The sequence below is a fragment of the Pelecanus crispus genome, chromosome 3 (genome assembly GCF_030463565.1).
Source record: "Pelecanus crispus isolate bPelCri1 chromosome 3, bPelCri1.pri, whole genome shotgun sequence".
Taxonomy (NCBI): Eukaryota; Metazoa; Chordata; class Aves; order Pelecaniformes; family Pelecanidae; genus Pelecanus; species Pelecanus crispus.
The window spans coordinates 126,285,628-126,307,750 of NC_134645.1; the positions used below are offsets into that span (position 1 = coordinate 126,285,628).

A 22,123-nucleotide genomic window follows, 5' to 3' on the forward strand; every position below is an offset into this window, starting at 1 on the left:
GTACATAAGATTTCCAGTAAAACTATTTTGACTTCCTGTGAAAGAATACATATTTTTTACCATAGCTTTGTAGTACTGATAGGTGCTTTGGCTGTTCTTCACTGTACTTGGCCAGGCTGTATCTGGAAGAACAAAAAGTGATTACAGCTCCTAAGATATGGTTACCAGCAGTCAGATCGATGAAGGGGTTAAAAGTGAGACAGCCCTATCTTTTACTTCAGTGGAGGTGTAGTTGTTGATTTAAAGCGCTCAGTAAATGATTGTTGGAGATCTGCCATGTGTAGCAGAGCATTCAGAAAGCATACCACAGACTCTGCTTTGTCCCAAAGAGCATTTGTCTGGCAACATCTCACTTTAATTGTAGTCTTTTAAGGTACCAGAAGGCAGGCAAAACTCACCAGCCAGCAGTCATGGAAGACGAGGTCTTTAACAACATTTATCAGAATGCTAACACCACCGATATCTGTGAGATTCCAGACTCTGAGGAAGACAAAGGGGATGATCTTTATAGTCATGACCATGAAGATCCAGCATCTCCTTCTTCCATCACTACTATCCCAGAGAGCGTGGCTAGTAGTCAAGAGGGCTCAGAAGACAGCAATTCTGTGGACTCTCAGCATGGGGCTGATGAGGAGGATGGTTCTTCTTCATCTCTCCATGGTGCTGAAGAAGACCACCCGTACCAGGAGATGGAACTGATGAGCCCGACTCTGGAAGATAAACACGTAGAAGGCATGATGTTTGACAGCAGCACGCATTTTCCTCCAGGTTTCCAGTTGCGTCGGAGCCAGAGCACCTCTTCCACCTCCTCAACTTCCCTCAAGTTCCCCTTTAACAACAACTTTGGAGAAACTGACAACTTTCAGGAAGATTATGAGATTTTCATGTTTGTAAAGGTAAGAGTGTGGGTGCTCCTAAGAATACAGTAGTTTTAAACCCCAAATCAATGTATGTGTCCTCCAGATCAGTAAAATGCAGCTACCTGCTGCTTTGTTCCCAACTCTGCTGCCTCTGTGCTGAGGGGGCCAAGCCATTCACTTACCTCTTACACCTTAAGGCACAAAAAGAGAAGATTTGTGTTGTGTGGAGATGCCTGGAATTTCTTCTTTCCAAGTGGAAGTATGAGTATGGTGAAAGTATCCTGATTGTTGCTGCAATTCATTTATTCTGTGGTATCTCCCTGCTGTTACAGCTAGACTATTACTACTTGAACTGTTTTAGTTAAGCTAGTTCAGCTATCCCCGTGTTTCACTTTCTATCTAGTAGCTAACAGCTCAAAAGAGATAGTTATTCATGCTATAAAGATGACTAAATATATAGTTTAAATAATGGCAATAAAATTTCCACAGATATCCCCGAAAGAGGTCTTTCTTTTATTTCTGTGATTATTTAGATGAATGTATTTCTGTGATTATTTAGATGAATGTATTTCTGTGATAATTTTAATGTGTTTTTCATTAATTTCAAGTTAAGTTTAAATTACTGAAGGGACTTTCACACTTTCTCTAACCTTGTAAAGTATTACTTAGATTTCTAAACCATAAACACCTGTGTTCTTAAATAAACACGATACTTCTCTTCATAAAAGCTCTTGTTTTCAACATTTCTCAATATTTATTAGGCCGTAACACAGACCTGACAGTTCCTTCTTTTTAACTACGTAAGAGAGAAATATTTAAGTTCTTGTTTCCCTTGAATAGGACCATACACCCTAAGTGTGATACTGTTGTTTCAACAGAAGTCTTGTGAAGTTTGTCACTTTTCCACATAAATAAGATTATCAGAATCTGTTCCTCGGTTCTGCAGGTGCTTTGAAAACAGGATTAAGAGATTTTGTTACCACACATAGTGAGAAATGTTTTCAGCAATGTCTGTATTTCGTTAATTTAGTTTATTGAAGCAAGAACACGCTGTAATGTTTGCAGTGGGGTGAGATGCTGGTTATCTTGTATGAGCTAGGGGAGATCAAATGGCTTGGTGGACTCTCCTGATACTTCATTTGGTTTCTGTTCTAAATCTTGGATTTCTTGGAAAACTGAGTTAGTTAAAAAGTTATCCGACGTTTACTTGTAGGGTAAAGGAGATTGTTTCCATAAAGTATCAACAGAATCTTGAGATTCTTTTGAATACATTAAGAAAGTTATGATTTAAATATTTTTCCTTTGTGTTATGTCTTCCTGTAGATGAAAACTTGAAGGGGGCTTCATGTCTCCCTTCTCTATGTGACAGTCCTTTGTGATTACTTTTCTAATTTTTGCATAAAGATAGACCATTTAAATTATTGAGAAATTAAAAAAACCCAACCAAACAAAATGGAGATGGCTGTCAGGTTACTTTTTCTGCATAAGACAAACAGCATCAGCTGTTTCTCTTGAAATTCAGTATAACTACAGCTACTCATCTAAAAAAATGTGTATCCTTCAGGAGAGGGAGTATCTACTACTTGCTGGGTCATGAATCGTTCTGGGTCCATGCGTATTACCAGAAGGGGTTTTTGCTACTGATTTCTGTAGAAGTGGGCTATGAGAGCCATGTGTGAGGGCACTTGGCCTTTGTCTTATCTTCCTAGTACTTACGCTGTATGACTCTTTGAAGCGGCAGCTGTCCTATTTCTGTGACTGGATCGTGGTTGTTGCTGAGAATATATTAATTATGCGGGCAAAGTAATATCTATGGTGGTGTTTCTAGTTCATAACTCTCCTTGTAGTCCTGCATACGTGTACCAAAAGTTGCAGCAATTGAGCATATTTTCTTTGTTAGTAAATTCATGGTGTTAGCAACGTGAATGTTGTATTTTGACTTTAAAATAATCTCTCTTTGTTCCTTAATCTTTCACGTTGGTCTTGTCTCAAGGTAGTGGTGTCCTCTCTTTCCATGCATGAAAAAAGAAGATGCATGCAGATGCTCCTATTCAAGCAGAGATGATGAGGTTAACTTGAATTTCTGAAAAGTGAGAAGAAGGGCATTTTGAAAAGAACTATCATGGAGAAAGGATTGTGGAAGTCCTTTTCCTTGCTTTTGTTGTGCAGCATAGCGGAGTATCCCATAAAGGGGCTTATCAGCTAGTCTAGAGACAAGCACAAACTTTGGACTATTCACTTGCCTGAACGTAAGTGCCTAGTGCCGTCTGGGATGTCCTTGAGCCCCAAGACATCCCTGCCTGGCTGGAAGATGTGGCATGAGGCTTTCAGGTGATCTGTACTCTGATCCTTCTCCAGCAGGAGCTGGAGGCCTGGTGGGCAGGGTGCTGGATACTTCTGTGTGGGGGCCTGAACTGAACTCCTACGACAGCATTTTATTCCTTGAGAAACTGATGACGTTTTCATTTTTGGATTTTTGCTTCTCTTTCTGGTATTGAGGTAATAAAGCACAAACTCCATGAGTGCAGAGCCAGCTTCACTATCTTTAATTCTCTAGATAGCAAAAGTCAGCCTGTAGAATGGAAGGTCATAGAGTAATATATAACAAGAATTGTGAAATACCCGAGGGCTATCACTTCTTGCACGTAAGAACCAAATCTCTCAGTTGTGTCAGTGGCCATTATTCACAGAGGGTTCCTTTCTGATATGGTCTCTAGTCCACCTGAGGCCAGAGTTGCTCTGAAGTTGGGTTCATCTTCTGGATCTGCTTTTCTGCAGACACTAACAGTGACAGCAGGACCTTTTGCTATGGGAGAATAGTGGTAATGACAATTCTGCCACGACTTAGCCTTTCCTTTATAGCACTAATAACCTCTGTGAGTGGCTGGAAACATGAGTGTCAGACAGAGGTTGCTGCTGACTGAAAACCAGAGAAAGTGGGAAGATTAAATGGTATCTGACCTGCAGTCTAGATGGTTTAGTTGCAGTGTGCTGCCTAGAATAGAAATTTAACTTCATCAGAATATTGAAAGTGCTGTTGCTTCAGGACCGTAGTTTCAGACTTGACAACCTTTTCTGTAGTCCGTTCTATGTCATTAGACACCAAGAGAATGTTTAAATCCCATTAACTCATCTTTCACTCATTATCAGTACTCGGTAACTATGTCATCGTCGGTGGACTATTTCAGGATGTGCCGTAAGGTGAAAAATTTTGGCTTTCACCAAGGAATTCCCTGTACCTAATAGCAGAATATAGCATGTACCAACATGGAGATGTTTGTGTGAATCCAGCATGTCCAGGCTTGTCACAGCCACCTTAATGCCCTTTCAGTAACATTGTAATTTCTTCAAACAAAAGCCTTTGAAATTTGAGCAGAAATAGGTTGACATAGGGGCTGTGTAACTGAGTGCATAGAGCAGCTTGACCCCATTGTAGCTGTTGCTCAGAGGTCCTTTTCACTTGTATGCTGCATTTCCCTGGTTAGCAGTGTGTTTGTTCTGAAGGTTTCTTTGAAAATTTTAGCTTTTTGTTTTCCTGAAGCTTGAGTTGTTATTTAAAGAATAGTCCCTCTATCTTCTTTTCAGGAGAAAATTATTGCCCTTCTGGTTTATTGACGACCTGAGGTTGGCTACACATTATACTGTCTCTACACATTTGTGCTGTAGGAGCACAGTTCCCAAAAGAAGGAAGGTAATTCTTTACCCTGAGCAATAAACACCTTGTGTTGTGCAAACAATACAAACTTAATGCAGTGGTTTAGCACCGTGGAGGTGTGTTTCATCACTCTGCTGGGGTAACAGAGTTACAGATGCTGGAAGGCACCTCTGGAGATCATCTAGTCCAATCCCTTACTCGGAGCAGGAACACCTAGAGCAGGTTGCTCAGGGCCATGTCTGGTCAGGTTTTGAATATTTCCAAAGATGAAGAATCCACAACTTCTCTGTGCAACCATTCCAGTGTCCTACCCTCATGGTACAAATGTGTTTTCATATGTTTAAATGGAATTTTGTGTATCTCAATTTGTGCCCGTTGTCTCCTGTCCTTTCACTGGGTACCAGTGCTTATATTTAAGAATGCTGTTTTAAGAAAGATACTGCTTTTAACTCCTCTGTACATCAGAACTTAAACTTTTAGCTGTTTCCATTGGGATTATTGCATCCTTTAGTAAGGTTTCTTTAAGTCAGGAGCTGGGAAAGAAAGGACATTTCTGTTTTTCCTGCAAGATGCTTCCCACTACCTTGTTTTCAAGTCGGGAAGGTCTTGAGGGCTCTGACTTGATGGCACAACCCTGTGCTAGCTCCCTACTGACTCACGAAGTTGAGCTGAACTCTTGTGAATGACAGACCATGTTCTTAACAGGGACAGTGAGATTATTCGCTTGTATCACTGCAAAAATCACGCTCCTTCCCATTGAGTTGGCTTTTTTGTTGTTTTATGGAGCATTTTGGTATCTGTTGAGAAAGTTTTGTTTAAGAATGTGTAATAATGGTTTAGAACATGAAGTTACAGGACATGAAAAGAACAGCACCAAATTGTAATGTAACCACATGGATGCCCAGTCTGAAGTTAGTGCTTATGTTGGTGCTTTGCTGAGCAGAACTGAGCATTTTGTAGAAGGAGATGAAAAGTAAAAGAGTACCCAGCACAGACAAACATTTGTAGCTTTTGGGAGGCAGTCCTGCAGGGGCTTTCAAACAAAGGGATGGATATCAACATTAGCGAGAATATCAGTTTTTCACATTTTCAACCACTTCTTACTACACTCATAGTCTACAGAGTAAAACAACTGTGCTTGCGATTTTGGGGTGGTAGATATTTGCAAGCATAATTGGGTGTCCAAACACCTTTTAGCAGTGCAAGCCGGATAGTCTTTTATTTGACTCCAATACAGCACATAAGGCTGGTGTTAAACCATACCTTCTCCACCGAGGTTTGCAGGTGTTAAAAGGAGTTCTGGCTGAAGCCAGGTGGCAGGTATAACTCTCATTATGTACATAAAATTATAGTAATTTGGCTTTTTATGACATTTTCGCTTTTAAGAATATTTTTTATAATAAATGTAATGGAAGTAAGCAAATATTATTTTGGTCTTATGAATAAGCTTAGAAAAAGGTTAAATGATTCATAATCCACCTTTTAAATAGTGGTGACTGAGCAACTTGAGCAAGGAAAAGATCCAAGAACTATTTTCAGAGTTCTGCAGTCACGGCAGATTTACAGACCAAGATGCAATGTGCTGACGTTAACGTGCACAGCAAAAAAATTACTAATGGGGAGCCAATATCCTAACGGGATACCTTTTTGGATAATTTTAATGAATTGATATTTTTTGCTGCAAATAGTCTTATTTAAGATAGTTTACAAGTACAATTAAGTATAGAAATACAGGTCTGGAATATCAAGTGGTAAAAATGTGTCCTCCTGCTCTCAGTCTTATGTAGACTATCCCTAACAGAGGCTTCTTTGAAAACATTCAGTGATGCAGATTCAGGACTTACACCAATTGGTCTCTGCCAGCGCTTAATTATTTTCCTCAGAAAAATATTTTCCTTTATTAAAATTCTGTTGCTCTGAGTTATGCTATTTTTCTTTTTAATAGATAGGTTCTTTATGATTAGAAGACGGATACCAAATTTCCTTCAGTTTTTGCTTTCCTAGACTAAACAAATTCAGTTCCTTCAGCCTGCCTTCAAGCTTGAGTTCTAAACTTGGAGTGGTTTGGTGTGTTGTGGGGTTTTTTGTTCGTTTGGTTTTGGTTGGTTTTTTTAACTTTTTCCAGCCTCTCTCCTGTTAATTTATATATTTCTTAAGCTCCAGTTTTCAGGTACAGGTAGTGTATTTAGCAGTGCCAATAAAAATTACTACAGCAGGTGCATCTTTAATTCATCATCTGTCCAACCCTCTACTTGGGAGACTTTATGCACTGTATTTTAGCATATTTGTGTATCCTTTAACACTTTGTTTAGGATTACAAAGTTCATCTTCCAGCCCTGGTATTTTCCCAATAAATGCTTCTGTAATGGTCTCAACCATTTATTACTTAATTACTTTAATGGTTGGACTGGATGATCTTAAAGGTCTTTTCCAACCTCAACCATTCTATGATTCTATGATACTTGCCTGCTTGCAAGCAGCTGTAATACAGTACTACTACACAGTTTGCGCCAGCTGTTTGACTTCAAGAGCATTAGGTTTGTCCAAGTGATGTGATCAGACCCTGCTCACCCATCACTGAAAACAGCATGGTTTTGAAGTCAGAGAACTGCTCTGATATAAATCTGATGTGGAGCATACTATCACCAACGCTTTTGCTGTACTAACTCAGAAAATAGAGATACACCTGTAATACCTCCACACCATAGTATGCAGAAAAAACATGGCTTTATGGCTACCTCCTAGACCCTGTCATGGTTAGGAGCCTGGTAATCTCTTAAGTCTTATATGTATATAAACCTAGTAGCTATGTAACCTTTATTGCTGAGGAGGAAAACTGTGTTGTGGGTCTCTTCATAGCTTGATTTATGCTTATGTGAATTACTCTGTGTGCGTGTGTGAAAAGATTAGCAAATGGCAGTTCTGTTACAGATAACATCCAGTTCCCGACTATCAGTTATGAACAGAACGTGTGCTTTAGCAGCAGAGCATAGCAGTTTGCTTAATCTTTTGGATACAAAGGGTAAAAGGTCTTGCTTCTGACCTCTGCTGAGTCTGTGCCTTGCTCATGCACCTTTTCTGCCTCCAGGAAGGTCCATGAATCAATTTTCAGCTGACGCTCCTGTGCCACCTGCAGCTTTTGGCTCCAGCAGCGACTGTGGCTGGGTATAGCGCAGTAGCGTAGCAACAGCTTCAAACTACGGACCCGTATTTTCTAGGAAATTGTTACTGCACAGTGATTGCGGCAATAGCAAATACAATGTAAATATGTAGGTCATACTGAGAGAAAATTAAAATGGGATTTATTTACTTGTTTCTTTTTCTTACAATTTTCTTTTGTGACTCCCTCTTTGATGTTTTGAAAATAAAACTGTTATCCCAGCCTGGTTCCTTTTGTTATGTTTTAGGAGAGGAAAATGTTTGGATTTGTGGATTGATTACTTTTTTGCTGTCCCTGACAACTCATCTATGCAGTGGTACTGTCAGCTGTTAAATGGTTTCTGTCCAATATAGAGGGATTTGTATTATTTTTAATTGTTTACTGCAGAAGTACCTAAAGAGCAGCTCTACTGATATTGGTGTTTTACAAACACAAAGTAATAGATAGTCCCTGCAAAGTGACTGGTAATGATGTATGTAAACTATTATGGAATCTGCAAGAGGAAAGCTGCTTTTCTGCTCTGCTTTTTGTTTTCTTTAGGTATTAAGGGTTGGATTTGGCTCACCCGATGTGAGGTGTGTCTGTAAGCTATTAACTACATCTCTGCAGGATATCTAGGCTCCTTGTGCAGTAAAAAGCTATCTGACATCACACAATGGGATGTTAATTCATGTGGCCAAGGGTAGGCATCAGCTGCAGGGTGAGGTTAGTTGTTCTGCAGGCTCCTTTAGTTGTATCGAGTAGGTGCCTCATTCAGTTTTCCAACCATAGGCATCCAGTGCTGCTTTAGAAGCCTTAAGACTTCCCTCCTGGCCTCCAGCTGCCTCTGCAGAAGGCCACGGGTCTTCCATAGATCCTTTCTCATATAAGTTTACAGATTTCCTCAGCTATCCTAGGGCCTCTCAAATGCTGCTGGATATCTAGGTTTAGGCAACTGAATCAAGCCATAAACTTTCGCTGTGTACAATGGCATGGTCCCCTGAAGTTAAATAAACTGAATGCCACCAGTGAGAGTTTAAATACAAAGCCTGGATTACTAGGTTAGACTAGAAGCTAATTCTGATAATGGGTATCTGGAAACAAACTTCGGACTGATTATATCCCCCCCCGCCCCGGCTGTTTAATTTTCCTTTTTCTTTCAGTGTCCACACTCAGCAACAGCTGAAGTGCAACAGTCAACAAACATTGCAGTGTTGGACAGTTCAGTGTTCACTGTACAGTCTAACTTAATCAGATAAAATCGTCTGATACATCTTAGCATCTTTCCAAGACTGAGAACCAGCACTTTCTTTAACATAACCTTTATCCTTTGCTTAACAGTAACCCCCATATATGTTTCTTTCAACTATATTTGTTTTGTAGTTACTTTTTTATTTTAGACACCATAGTGGAAGAGAAAAAACAACTGAATTTACTAGGTTTGAATTCCTAGGTACGAGTTCAAACACAGTTTAAGATTTTAATTGTGAAAAGAAAATCTGTGTTGTTTCTTTGGGTCATAAGACCCTGTATTGGAGGGAAATGTTCCGCTGTTCTGCAACTGTATTTACTGGTCCATTAGAAATATTTTCAGTGTTCTGATACACTGTGATTGTGACTGAAAAGGAACACCTGACTATTTTTCTGTATCAGTGGCAATTTTTTAAATACTTGGAACTGTTTAATGGCAAATGTTAAGAACCTGTATGAAACTGGAACTACCTTCTGGGGCGGGGGGGCAAAAGGAGGTGGCATGTCACTCTAAAATGAGTCATTGATTTGTTATCTGCAGGTGTGATTTTTATATTTAGATGACTAGATGATCCTTTTCATATCAATGATAGAATTATGGTTGTCTTTTTACTGTTGGTATATCTCTGATATAATGTTGTAAGGCATCAGTGACCTTCATGAAGTTATAATGGTACAATTAGGAATAGAGGAATGAATTGGTTAGCGCACAGGTCTGGTGTCAGTACAGGCAAGCAGTGTTTGAAACCAGAGGTTTAATTTGTGAGTTAATTGATTTTCTGTTGCAGCCTCCATGCAGTCACCTCAAAGCAATCTACAAGTGTTAATGAAGTAAAACTCAAGAACACATCTTCCAAGAGAAAAAACAGTATTTTCCTGCTTATATGTTTATTAAAAAGTGAGGCGTAGAAAGGTAGCAATCTTTGCACACTCACCAATATGGTTTTTTGGGGGGGTTTGGTTTTTGGGCTTTGGGGTTTTTTTTGTTGTTCCTGGTAATCTGAAAAAAATTTCATGGGACTGGAGGTTACTTTTTGGGACATGAAATAGAATCCTTTTCTGTCACAGACAGCCTCATCATACAGTACATAATTCCTAAACTGATCAAGGTTGATCTAAAAACTAAGTGGCCATTATTATTCATTTTGGAAATCTGTTTCAGAATATCACTGCTCTGGTGATTTGATACCTTACTCTAATTTCTAAATGACATTTATTCATGTGCAGCTAATACATCCTTATTCCTGTGCCAGCATGGTCTATTAGCATTCATTCTTTCATTTAGCACTTCTTAAAATCGGTTTAGGCTTAGACATCCTCAGATGTTTTTGGGCTAAACCAGCCAATCCTTTTTGCCTCCATTTCTTCCCATCGTCATAGTAATTCTGTTCTTCACATATCTGCTTTCCACAAAGGTTCCTTTTTTTTCACAGCTGCTTCATGTCTCAGGTCACTTCTACTTTTATAGCTAGGCTAAACAAGCAGCAAAAAAGATTCTTTTAACAGCCTCCTGGTTTAAGATACCTACCATTGTTTAAGTAAACACATCGTTCTATTTGAGGTGAAATGTCCTGATATAAACAAATTAGAGTCAGTCAGAAATAGCTTCATTAATTTCTTCATGCCTTTCACAGTTTTTCACTTATCCTGACACCTGTTTTCCTTTCAGCAACAATAACGTTTTTCTAGCATCATTGTAAGATTCCCTGTCTGCCTGCAGAGCACCAGCAGGGCATAATTCCCACCGGTCTGGAATCTTAAGTTCAGCAGCTTCAAAGGGCTTCTCTCTGGATCCTTAACTGACATTTAGATGGGGTTGTTCACTCATCTGTGTTACTGTTCTTTGGGAAATCTTAGCATCTGAAGCTCAAGACTATATGTGCGTAGCTTGAGGGCTGCTTGAGAAGCAAATGGAAGGAGTGGAAGTTCTGCATCTGAATATATAGGTGTTTAATTTATCTTCTGACCTCTGCTCACATGTATTTGTACCATTTTTTGATTTATTTTAAGATGTATTTTGATTAAAAATCTGGCCAGTGGAAGTGTGTTATACTTGCCCTACAGAATGGATCGTTTATACTTGCTCTATAAATATGTGCCTTCTTACCTGTACCACTGATAGTGTGGTGGCTCCTCATGACAAGAGGGGCTCTGCTAGCCAGAAATGGCATGTGGCTCGTCGGTGAGGTGTCTAAATAATACTGGCAAGTCCTCATTAAATAGGAATACCAGGAGAAATAATTTAAACTTGTAAAGTTTTATTTCTTATTGTCCCTAGAATTTTTTCCTAATTATTTTAATGTCTATTAGCTAGAACCTTTCCAGATAACTACTGGAGAAAATAATGCAGGAATCCTGAATTTCATAGAGTACGCTTGTTGACCTAAGAGTCCTTTTTTTAGCTGCTTTTTTTTTTTTTTAAATATCATGCTGTGATTCAGGCATGGAAGGTTACCTTTCCTGTACATATCATGTACATACCACAGGCCATCAGGAAGGCCTGCTAGGAGCGAAGACTGCACTCATATCCCCCCCCCCCCCCCTTTTTTTTTTTTTTCATTTATCCAGGAGCTCAGTGCTGCAGCATGCTGAATGCTCTGATACTTATCCATAAAAAGTATAAAACACATGCCTAATGTCTTATGATATACAAACTTTCATTCACATTTTTCTCAATCATTTTAAATTAATAAAATTGTGTTTCTATTTAAATACTTCAGTGCTTTGGGAAAAGGAAGAATAGAAAGCAGGACTTTTTTTTTAAAAGCTGATGAACCTTTGGAAAAGAATCATAGTTTTTAAGTAAGAGGAAGTTCAATGGACAACACTAAAATGCCATCCTTTGCTTTATGAAGATAGGTTAATTTCAAATGTTATGATATAGAGAAATTATTGATAAATTTGGAAGTAAGGTATGAAACTATAAGAAACTAATTGCTATATTTTTGTTTCAGTCTCTAATGTTTCAGTCTGTCATTGTGGGGACTAAAGAAAATTAAACTTGTCAGTTCAGATGAATATTATAAAGGGCTATAGGGCAAGTATTTTTAATCAATCTATTCAATCTGGATCAAAGTTAATATGCTGTCTGCTCAGTGGGTCTTAGTGAGATTTCAGGGATATTTCTAAATAGTAGCATGCTCAGGCTGAAAATGTGAGCCCTGCTGAAATTAATGAGAGTATTGCACTGGTTCAGTGCAGAGAGGATGTTACTCAAGGTACTTTGATGCACCTGGCTGAGGTGGAGTTAATCTTCCCCACAGCAGCCCTCACAGTGCCGCGCTCTGTATTGGTAGCTGGAAAGGTGTTGATAACACCCCAGCGTTTTGGCTACTGCCGAGCAGCGCTTGCACAGCACCAAGGCTGTCTTGCCAACATTTCCCCCCCATCACAAGTAAGCTGGGGGTGGGCAAGATCTTGGGAGGGGACACAGACAGGACAGCTGACCCAAACTGACCAAAGGGATATTCCATACCATATGACGTCTGCTCGGCAGTAAAAGCTAAGAGAGAGGAGGAGGAACGGGGGACACTGGTTATTTATGTTTGTCTTCCAGAGCAACCGCTACACATGCCAAAGCCCTGCTTCCCAGGAAGTGGCTGGACATTGCCTGCTGACGGGAAGTAGAGAATAAGATCTGTTTTCTTTCTTTTTTTGCTTCCACATGTGGCCTTTGCTTTTGCTTTTTTTAATTAAACTGCCTTTATTTTGACCCATGGGGTTTTTGGGGTTTTTTTTCATTTTCTCCCTACCTGTCCTGCTGAGGAGGGGATTGATAGAGCAGCTTGGTGGCACCTGGTGGGTCAAACCCGCCGCAGCCCTTTTACCATCCCACTTCCTCACGTCCTCTCCCAGTCATGCAGGAAGAACCATAGTGCACCACGCGGCATGCGGCTGGGGCTCCCTTTCCCTCTGACCGGGTCAGGAGGGGACTGATTTCTTGGGGTGCTCCTGACAGTCAAGGTGCTGGCCCGTAGAGATGAGGAGGGACAGAGGTTTTCTTCAAACTTTTGGAGCTAAGAAGATCTCTCTCTGCAGTTGGTGTATCCGTATCTGGGCAATACATTGCTGCCAAGCTGTTAGAATATGATGCTAACAAAGTGCTGGGGCACTTTGAATCACCTTACTCTACATGCGCTGTGTGCACAGGACATCCTCTGGATCTTTGGAGACCTCATCATTGTCTAGATCACTGTAGATGACTTCCAGCACCCCTAATTCGCTCAGGTGCTGGATGCCTTCATTTGCGGTAGTCCACTTTCCTCAGTAGTTCACAAGATCTTCCTTGAATGGATCTCTTGCCCTCACACTTGAGAGAAGCCGTCTCCAGAGACTGCAAATTGCTGCTTTTTTTCCAGTCCCTCCCTGGTTTGCAGCAAGGGATCCCAGTTGTTGGGCTTCCTTACCTTCCAGTTGCTGACTGTTGGCCCCATTATCCCAGCATCGGAGCAGCTAGGCAGCAATGTGCTCACCTGGCTGGTGGCTTTAATCTTTCCATATGTCTCGAAGTTCTGATGAGGTCAGGGACCGAGTAGTTTCTGCTTCTTGTTTGAATTCTCTTACTCCTTCCTCCAATTTCTGTATCGAAGGACCAGCTTCTTGATCAAACCCTTCTTCTTCTTCCTCCTCCCTTACTAATCGATGATACGGACCTGTTGTTCTCCTTGTCCGCTGTTTCTTTTTCACTACTGGGGCAATTACCGTAGTTGTTGTTTGGGTCCCTATCTCAACTGTGGTCTCCTCAGAGGCAGTTTGGGTCCCTGCCTCAACCACAGTCCTCTGAGAGTACTGAAAGGTGGCTCGATAGGCACAGGCCAGGCCCCAGTACAGTGCTGGAAGCTACTGGTTTTCATTGGGGTAGGCAAGGGACCCTTCTATCAGGTGGCACGTCATTGTGCCAGGGTTGTTTGCCTCTTCAGGTGTAAAGTCCCAGGTTATGGGAGGTGATAACTGTCCTAGGAATCTGCCCAAGTCCTTCCACACACCCTGACACCCAGGGACCGGCCACCTCAAGGCACATTTCAGTATTGCCTCACCCAAAAGTTGTCTTTTGTTACACCAGGATGAGACCAGATTCCACAAAACCCATAATATGCCAACAGTATTAATTAGTAGTATTAAACAGCTCACGTAAGGGTGAACAAGAACCTCGGGAGCCTGCATAATAAAACCATCCACATCAATCCCGGGTAGGGAGAGGGAGACATATTCTCTCACCCTCTCCACAAGGTATCTGCCCCAGCACAGCAAGGCCATCAATGCCAGGGCAAAGCACTTAGCTGTTATTTGTATTAACATGTTCCCAAGCTCAGCAAAATAGAGATAAGCAGTGCAGCCAACAAACTCCATGACCCACACAGGAGTTTGCCCCTAAATAACTGCTGTAGCTATAGCACGCTTAATACAAAACTACCGTTGTCAAGCCCCATGCCGGGCGCCAGAAAGGACTGTGGTGGGTTTGACCTTGGCTGGACACCAGGTGCCACCAAGCTGCTCTGTCACTGCCCTCCTCAGCAGGACAGGTGGGGAGAAAATGAGATGGAAAAAACCCCAAAAACCTCGTGGGCCAAAATAAAGGCAGTTTAATTAAAAAAAGCAAAAGCAAAGGCCACACGCAAAAGCAAAAGAAAGAAAACAAAGATTTTATCTCTACTTCCCATCAGCAGGCGATGCCCAGCAACTTCCTGGGAAGCAGGGCTTCGGTACACGTAGCGGTTGCTCCGGAAGACAAATGTAAATAATGAATGCCACCCCTTCCTCCTCCTCTCTCAGCTTTTATTGCCAAGCAGATGTCATATGGTATGGAATATCCCTTTGGTCAGTTTGGGTCAGCTGTCCTGTCTGTGTCCCCTCCCAAGATCTTGCCCACCCCCAGCTTACTTGTGAGGGGGGGGGAAATGTTGGCAAGACAGCCTTGGTGCTGTGCAAGCGCTGCTCAGCAGTAGCCACAACACTGGGGTGTTATCAACACCTTTCCAGCTACCAATACAGAGCGCGGCACTGTGAGGGCTGCTGTGGGGAAGACTAACTCCACCTCAGCCACAACCAATACATGCACATGCCATCTGAAGATTGTTTGGATTTGGGGATTCATCTGTGTAAAATTTATGAAGTCTGTTTTAGTGATTGTCTGTCAGACAGAAAAATTCTTGAACATTGGTCTGAGCTGCTTGTTTTTCTCTTTTGTTTCCATGGTGGAATAGAAGCTGAATATGGAGAATGAGTAATTCTTACTTTGGCTAGAAATGGCGGTTCACAAACCTCAGAGACAATCTGTTTGAGTTAAACACCCCAGGACCCAATACAGACTGCCTTAAGGAATTTGTCCAGTCTAAATTTCTTGGAGGTCAGTCACTGAGTTGTAGATCAACTAATGGGTAACTCTGATCACCTGATAAATCTGACCAAGTACCACCTTAGAAAGAGCAGCTTTCTCAGCTGGGGAGGTGATTCACTTGCTGTAGCGTGTAAGAGGTCTGATCCCATGAAAAGCAACTACTGGAGGCTGGGCAGGATACCGCGGGGCATCTAACATGGCCCCGGAGGTCTGTGTCTGAGCAGGCTAACCCCACCATCAATTTCTCAAAGCCCAAATTTACTACAAGGTTGTATTTCTGTGAAAAAATACTAAACATATATACTGGACAAAGGTCCAGTATCAAAAATTTGTTATATACCATGTGGCCTATTTTGAAGAGGCGCCAGTCTTCTTTGGTGACCACAAGGATTTATAAATAATCAGCAATAAATAGTTTCTAGTTACATAGTGCATAGTTACAAGGTGACATAAAAAAGAACACCTTTGAAAAAAAACCACACAGATGGTTTTATATCTATATCATACTACAGGACTGCATACTTTGTTAGACTTCATGAGGCACCTTAAATGGACTTCTTTTCACCAAACATAGGCGGGGTGCTTCTCTGCTGAATCAGTAACTTCATCATGGTCCTACTGTTCATGTGCTTTGGTGCGCTAGTGCCTTGCCTTGTGTTAACGAGCCCGTATAACGAACAGCAGAAGTTTAGAGCAGCAAATTCACGGTCATTTGGCTCCTCCCTGTGAGATTGCAGAGAATGAAGTTTGGACAGGAGCAGAGTTTCTTGCAGGCATCGGGCGCTGATTGGCCCTGGGCACGGAGGCTGATAACAGCTAAAAATAGCACGGGTATAAAAGCCCAGCGAGCAGCACAGCTGCCCTGGCATTCCTTCCTCCACTGCCAGCGAGGGAGGAGACGGTGTTCTCCAAGTCCCTGCAAATATGTGACCAAAGAACATTCTGCTGCTTAATTCCACTTAACAATTAACCCATCAAATAAAGACACAGATTGGAATCTCTGACTCATGAGGGAAGCAACCAAGTTCTACTTTAAAAAAAAAAAAAAGACGCAAACTGAAGGCCAGATTTTCCAAGCAGGTTTTCTGAGCAGAGCACGACAGGTGGGCTGGTGGAATGTCTTTGGCAGTGTGCCTGCAGAATATCTGTATTTTTATGTACAAGAATGTTGTATATATACTCACATAATCACCCGTACAGGGAGTATACTCCACAATGATGGAATTCTGAACACTTGGAAAAACAAATGTGTTTTTATTTGACAATGGTTTGACTAAGTTGGCATTGAGGCATTCAGGAGTCTATTCTTAGCCTTGCTGTTGGTTCTGGGGAAATCAGGTCACTTCCTTGCATTTCTGTTCCCTTTCAAGCTCTGCCTGTCTTCTGTTTTGAACTGTAGGCTTTGGGGGAACAGTGACTTCGGTGGTTGATTGCATCGCAAGATAAACCTTCAGATGTCTGAAGTGCTTTGGATGAATAAAGAAGGCAGACATCTGTGTTGAAGACCTCCCATTGTAAAGTCTGGCAAAAGTTACACTGAATTGAGAACACGGTGTAATCAGGCATTAGGAAGTCTTAAAAATAGGTGGCAGTATCAGCCCTATCAATAGTAAACTATTCCCTTCTATATTAATTCCAGTTGTTCTGAGTCCTCCTCTTTGATTTTATGAAGCTTTTCACTGTGGAATTTGTATGGCTGGATTTCCTTTCAGTTTAGTTATGGTGGGGGTTTTTTGTTTGTTTGTTTGTTTGTTTATTTGTTTTTCTGGTTTATAATAATATACTGCAAGGTTTATAATATCCTGGAAGATGGACAGATGACCTGGCTAACTCACCTCCAGTTTTGATGCAATACACTTAATTTTCTGCAAAGGTCACTTATAACTGCTTAGCCATTTTACCTTTCATAAGACCATTCAGTTCCCTTTTAGTTTATTTTTTAATTGAGAGAGATCTCATGGCAAACAAGATAATTGCAGAGGATGTTGGTTTGGCTGTTCTGTAGGCTAAAGTCGTCTTTTTCTGGTCAGGAGACCCAGCATGAGCAGTGGTGGTAGAAACTGCCACATAGCGGCTTCCGCCTAGTTGAGAAACAGAGCTGAGAGGAGTCAATCCTTACAGCACACCTACCTCACCCTTCTGAACTCTTTGCCTTTCCCCTCTGAAAGTCAATTTTCTGTGTTAACACGTAGCCCAGAGATAACCTGCGAGTCTCTTATTGGTGCCATGCTCTGCAGGGGGATTTAGGCTTTCTCTCAACATCATGAGATAGCTTTATATATATTTATGAATTAGACTGGCATCAACTCTCACTTGCTGCTTGGGCAGGAATGGGTAGAAATTGCTAATAATGAATAAAGGGCTCCATATCTCATTAGCACTTTTCAAGCTGATGTAGGTCTCCCAGGAAAACCTAGTCCATTTTCTAGAGTTGTATCATAGTTGTCACCAAGGTCAGAGCAGCGAGACTGCACAGACTGCTCTGTGCTTTGACATTTCAGTGATCTATGAGGTTGCTTCCAAGTATTGCAGCTGGTGACCAAGGGCCCACGCCTTCCTTATAAATGTTATACCTGCCACATGTACTATGTTGAGGAAAAGATGAAAAATTTTTGGCAAAGTCTTCCATTTAAGAGGAAAAAAGTCTTATATCTTTCTAGTTAGACTACCCAGTAGTTCCAATTCTGATAGACTTAATTGAGACCCCATCGCTATTCAGACTCTGTGCTCAGAGCTGAATTTCATACTAATATTTACTTTTGGTCTGAAGCTAAGCTCTTCTTTAAGAATTGCCACCACCCTCTTTCATTTAAAGATGTGGGATGCGGTCTCCGAAGTCCTAAAAACCTGCACATGGCCATCACCTGTGAAAATCTAGTAACTTGAAAGTGTAGTTGCAGTAGAGGGGTTCATGTCTGCGCTTAACCACATTGCTCTGATTTATCCTGGTTGTCTGCATTAACTCTGCAGTGAAAAGGGTCCTCAAGCAAAGGAAAACTAAAAGGAGATATAGCCAAGTCAACGTCAGGTGCTTCGAGGTATTGAACTCTCACATGGAAGAAAGAAGGGAAAAAAAAAAAAAACCCAACCAACCCACCATTCATTTAATAACAGCTTGAGGTGATGCACTAAGGAAAGTGAGCTTATTCACTGGCAAACTTTGTGGAAATTTTATCACAGAAGTACCAAAAGGTGAAATGAAAAATGAATGAGGGCAATTCTCTAAGGAGAATGGAAGAGTTCTGCAGTTCACCGTAAGGCTCAAGGTCAGCCAGCTGCGTTAACCCAGGCATACAGCGCTGCCGTTGGTGGGGTGACCATAATGTGTGCAGAGGTTAAGCTTTGCTGCTGTGAAGAGAGATGTAAAGATGTTGATCCCTGCTATTTCATACCCAACAAGCGTGGGTTTATCAGGGAGCAAAAAGCCAGAAGCCCTTTTCCTAAGCCAAATAGTACGTACACCACAGAGGATCCTGTAATCCGCTGTGCAGATCCACGCACGTAACCTGCTGTGCAGGTACTTTATCGCTTCATCTGGCACAGCTAAATGTCACTGATGCCAACATTGGAACCCATGGGAACTCGTCTGAGTCACAAATAATTTCAAACTGAGTTACTGAAGGCTCCATCTTTTAGAAATAACATGCACCAGAGTATAGAAGGTAATTTCTGCTTTCAGCCAAATTGCTTAAACAACAGAGTGAAACACAAATGTAACCAATGAAATCAGCAGCAATTGTGCATTATTTGGGTCTTATTTACTGGGGGAAATTGAAGCCTAGCCTGAAATCTGCATGCCATTTTGAACACTTTCTGTAAATAATAATTCATAAATTGGGATTGGAGCAGTGTGCTGTGTGCTGGTCTTTTGCTTGGGGGGATTTAATCCTAGTTTGCATGTACATGCTTCAAATCCTGATTAATTTAGACTTGATTTATGACAAGAAGCATACCAAGAAATGAAAAGAAATAATCTAAATAGGGACTTGCGCTCGGAATGCTTTTAAATTAAGACAGGGATATGCATTACTCTGTTGCAGACTTGTAAGGAAAATCGTGTGATTTTAGTTCTGTGACAGCAGTGAGTCAACAACAACAGGTACATCACATTTACTTGGTGGTGTTTTTCTTCATAACACCTAACAGTACAGAGGATTTATTTTGAAAAGCAAGGGCTGAGGATATCTACATTCCTCCTTTCATCAGCTACATTATCCATCCAGCCCACAGTTCGGGACAATCTGTAATGCTCTCCATTGTATCCCCTACAATGCCACTTTCCAGAGCAGTCTCAGTCCCGTTTGGAAGTATCTTTTGTTTTTAATTGAAATGACAGTTTTGGAATGATAGTAAAATAAAGAAATAAAGGAATAAACCGCTGCCCTGTAGAAACCTCTCTACTGAATGCGGTATTAGGAGATGATTTTGTACCTTTTAAGTGCCACTTCCCTGTGAATGTTTAGCTGTGACTGTCTCAACGTGAGCGTTGAGGTAATTATCCATAATGGAATCCCTCTTCACACTGAACGGCAGTGGGTTTTTCATAGAATCACAGAATCATAGAATCGTTTAGATTGGAAAAGACCTTTAAGATCATCCAGTCCAACTATTAACCTACACTACCAAGTCCACACTAAACCAATCAAGGGTAGACTAGACTAAACCATGTCCCACAGTGCCACATCTACCCGTTTTTTGACCACTTCCAGGGATGGGGACTCCACCACCCCTCTGGGCATCCTGTTCCAACTCTTGACCACCCTTTCCGTAAAGAAATTTTTCCTAATTTCCAACCTAAACCTCCCCTGGCGCAGCTTGAGCCCATTTCCTCTCGTGCTATTGCTAACCACATGGGAGAAGAGACCAACACCCACCTCACTACACCCTCCTTTCAGGTAGTTGTAGAGAGCGATAAGGTCTCCCCTCAGCCTCCTCTTCTCCAGGCTAAACAACCCCAGTTCCCTCAGCCGCTCCTCATCAGCCCTGTGCTCCAGACCCTTCACCAGCCTTGTTGCCCTTCTCTGGACACGCTCCAGCACCTCAATGTCTTTCTTGTATTGAGGGGCCCGAAACTGGACACAGTATTCTTGAAGTTGTTAATGCTTATTAGTGTTACAGTAAAGTTTGACACTGCATCCTTGTGAAAACATATCTAAAAATAATTTCATGCTTTTGGTCTAGAACTCACTTTGCCAAACTCCTGTCTGAGCTGATTCTAGTGATCTACCATCCCGTTAAACAGCTGAGTTCCATCCAGAGACATTTAGAGCCAAAATAATGCATTTTCATAATAAGGTAAAGGAGAGCTGCTGTAGCTCATGGCTATGACAGGTTCATAGTGTCTGGGGGATGGATGTAGAGCAAGCTATCTAAAATTTGCCAGTTAAGGGGAGTGCGAAGTTTTCTGGCTTAGATTTTGCTATTCCATTCCATTTCTTGGGACATTCAGGCTGTATGCCTGTTGTATCACTTCATGTCTTTTGTTCCATGCCCTTCAGTGTGGGACAATTTATAAGAAGGAATGAAATCACAGTTCCTCCATCAAACCAACAGGTTTTGAGGCACTGTACGTCTCTGGGGTTGAGGGAAAATATCTGCTCACCCAGCCTTGGCACGAGGCTAAGGAGAAGAGCTTTGTACATCCTTGCATGTCTTGTATATCTGGAGAGGGGAACATGCAGCCTGGCCCCAAACACCTGAGACAAATCCCTTCTGATTTTTCTGAAGATCAAACAAGAACTTGATAGTGAGGCATTGTAATTCAAAAGGAAATTAAAACTATTGGATTGATTCCTTGCCTTTGTTAACTTGTTAAATAAGTAGCATGTCAAAGATACTAGTATGCAATAAATGCAGTTGCAAGTTACCAGTAATTTGGAGCTGTTCCTGGAAGTTATATTTTCATAATCCCTTCAAACATGCTGGTTTAATACCTGGTTGCTGCTTAGTTGTGTTTATTTAGGCAACTAAGCAGTTAAATAATTCCCAGGTAAAATCATAGCCCCAAATACCATTTACTGCAGCTGCACCAAGATTTTACTTCTTCTTGTCAACCATAATGGAAGTTTATTCACAACATGAAAAATATTACCTCTGTCACACAGAACTTGTAACGCCCCACTCTCACAGGATGGGCTGGGTGGCAGCACCAAGCGAGCACCGGGGGATGGATGAGCACTGTGCCCCGATCCTTCTGGGTGACTTCGCAGTCTGCTGGAGAACTCCATGATAGAATTACATTCTGGATGCTTGGCCTCTGATTCACCCCCTCGGACAAATCTTTGCTGGAAGTGAAGCCTGGATCAGGCCTGTGAAAGCTGATAGTGCATCCGAGTTCACCTACAATAGAGGTCTTATGTGGAGATGTGGCGGTTCCTTTTCTGAAGCTGTCCTCTTCTTTTATTAATGGGATGACATGCTCATATTCATTTATATATCTCATAAACCTCAAACTATAATGACTTGGCTTATGAAGAGTTCATAATTCAGTGTCTAATGTTCTTGCACGTAACTCAAAGCCTCTGCTACTTCTGACTTGTGAGAAAATGATAGGCCAAACTAAGCGACTCATTCTTTGCAGTAAAATGAGAGCGTACTAATTATTTATCAGTGTCTTACCCTTATTTTGGCTGAAGAAAGAGCTGATTTCATAACACAAAACAGAGCTGTGTGAGCAATAATAACCATTATACTCAAAAAGGTTCCACCCAGACGTAAGCGATAAGTCAGTTTTATAGGATAGCAAAGCAGTAAATGCATGAATAGATTCCTGAAGTAGTACATATATAAATATATGTATTTCCTCCTACGCACTGCCTCCTACAATGTTTATCTTAAATCAGCCATTCAGAATCTATTTTTAAACACACAGCATTTGTATG

At 41.3% G+C, this 22,123-nt stretch overlaps 1 protein-coding gene across 1 annotated transcript in view; it reads left to right on the forward strand.

Moving 5' to 3' along the window:
- Positions 1 to 410: 410 nt before the first annotated feature.
- Positions 411 to 22,123, forward strand: part of CLIC5 (chloride intracellular channel 5) — an 80,211-nt gene continuing 58,498 nt past the window's right edge. Inside the window, exon 1 of the mRNA XM_075707638.1 lies at positions 411 to 896. Coding sequence (XP_075563753.1) covers positions 411 to 896 — 486 coding nt within the window. The remainder of the gene's footprint in view (positions 897 to 22,123) is intronic.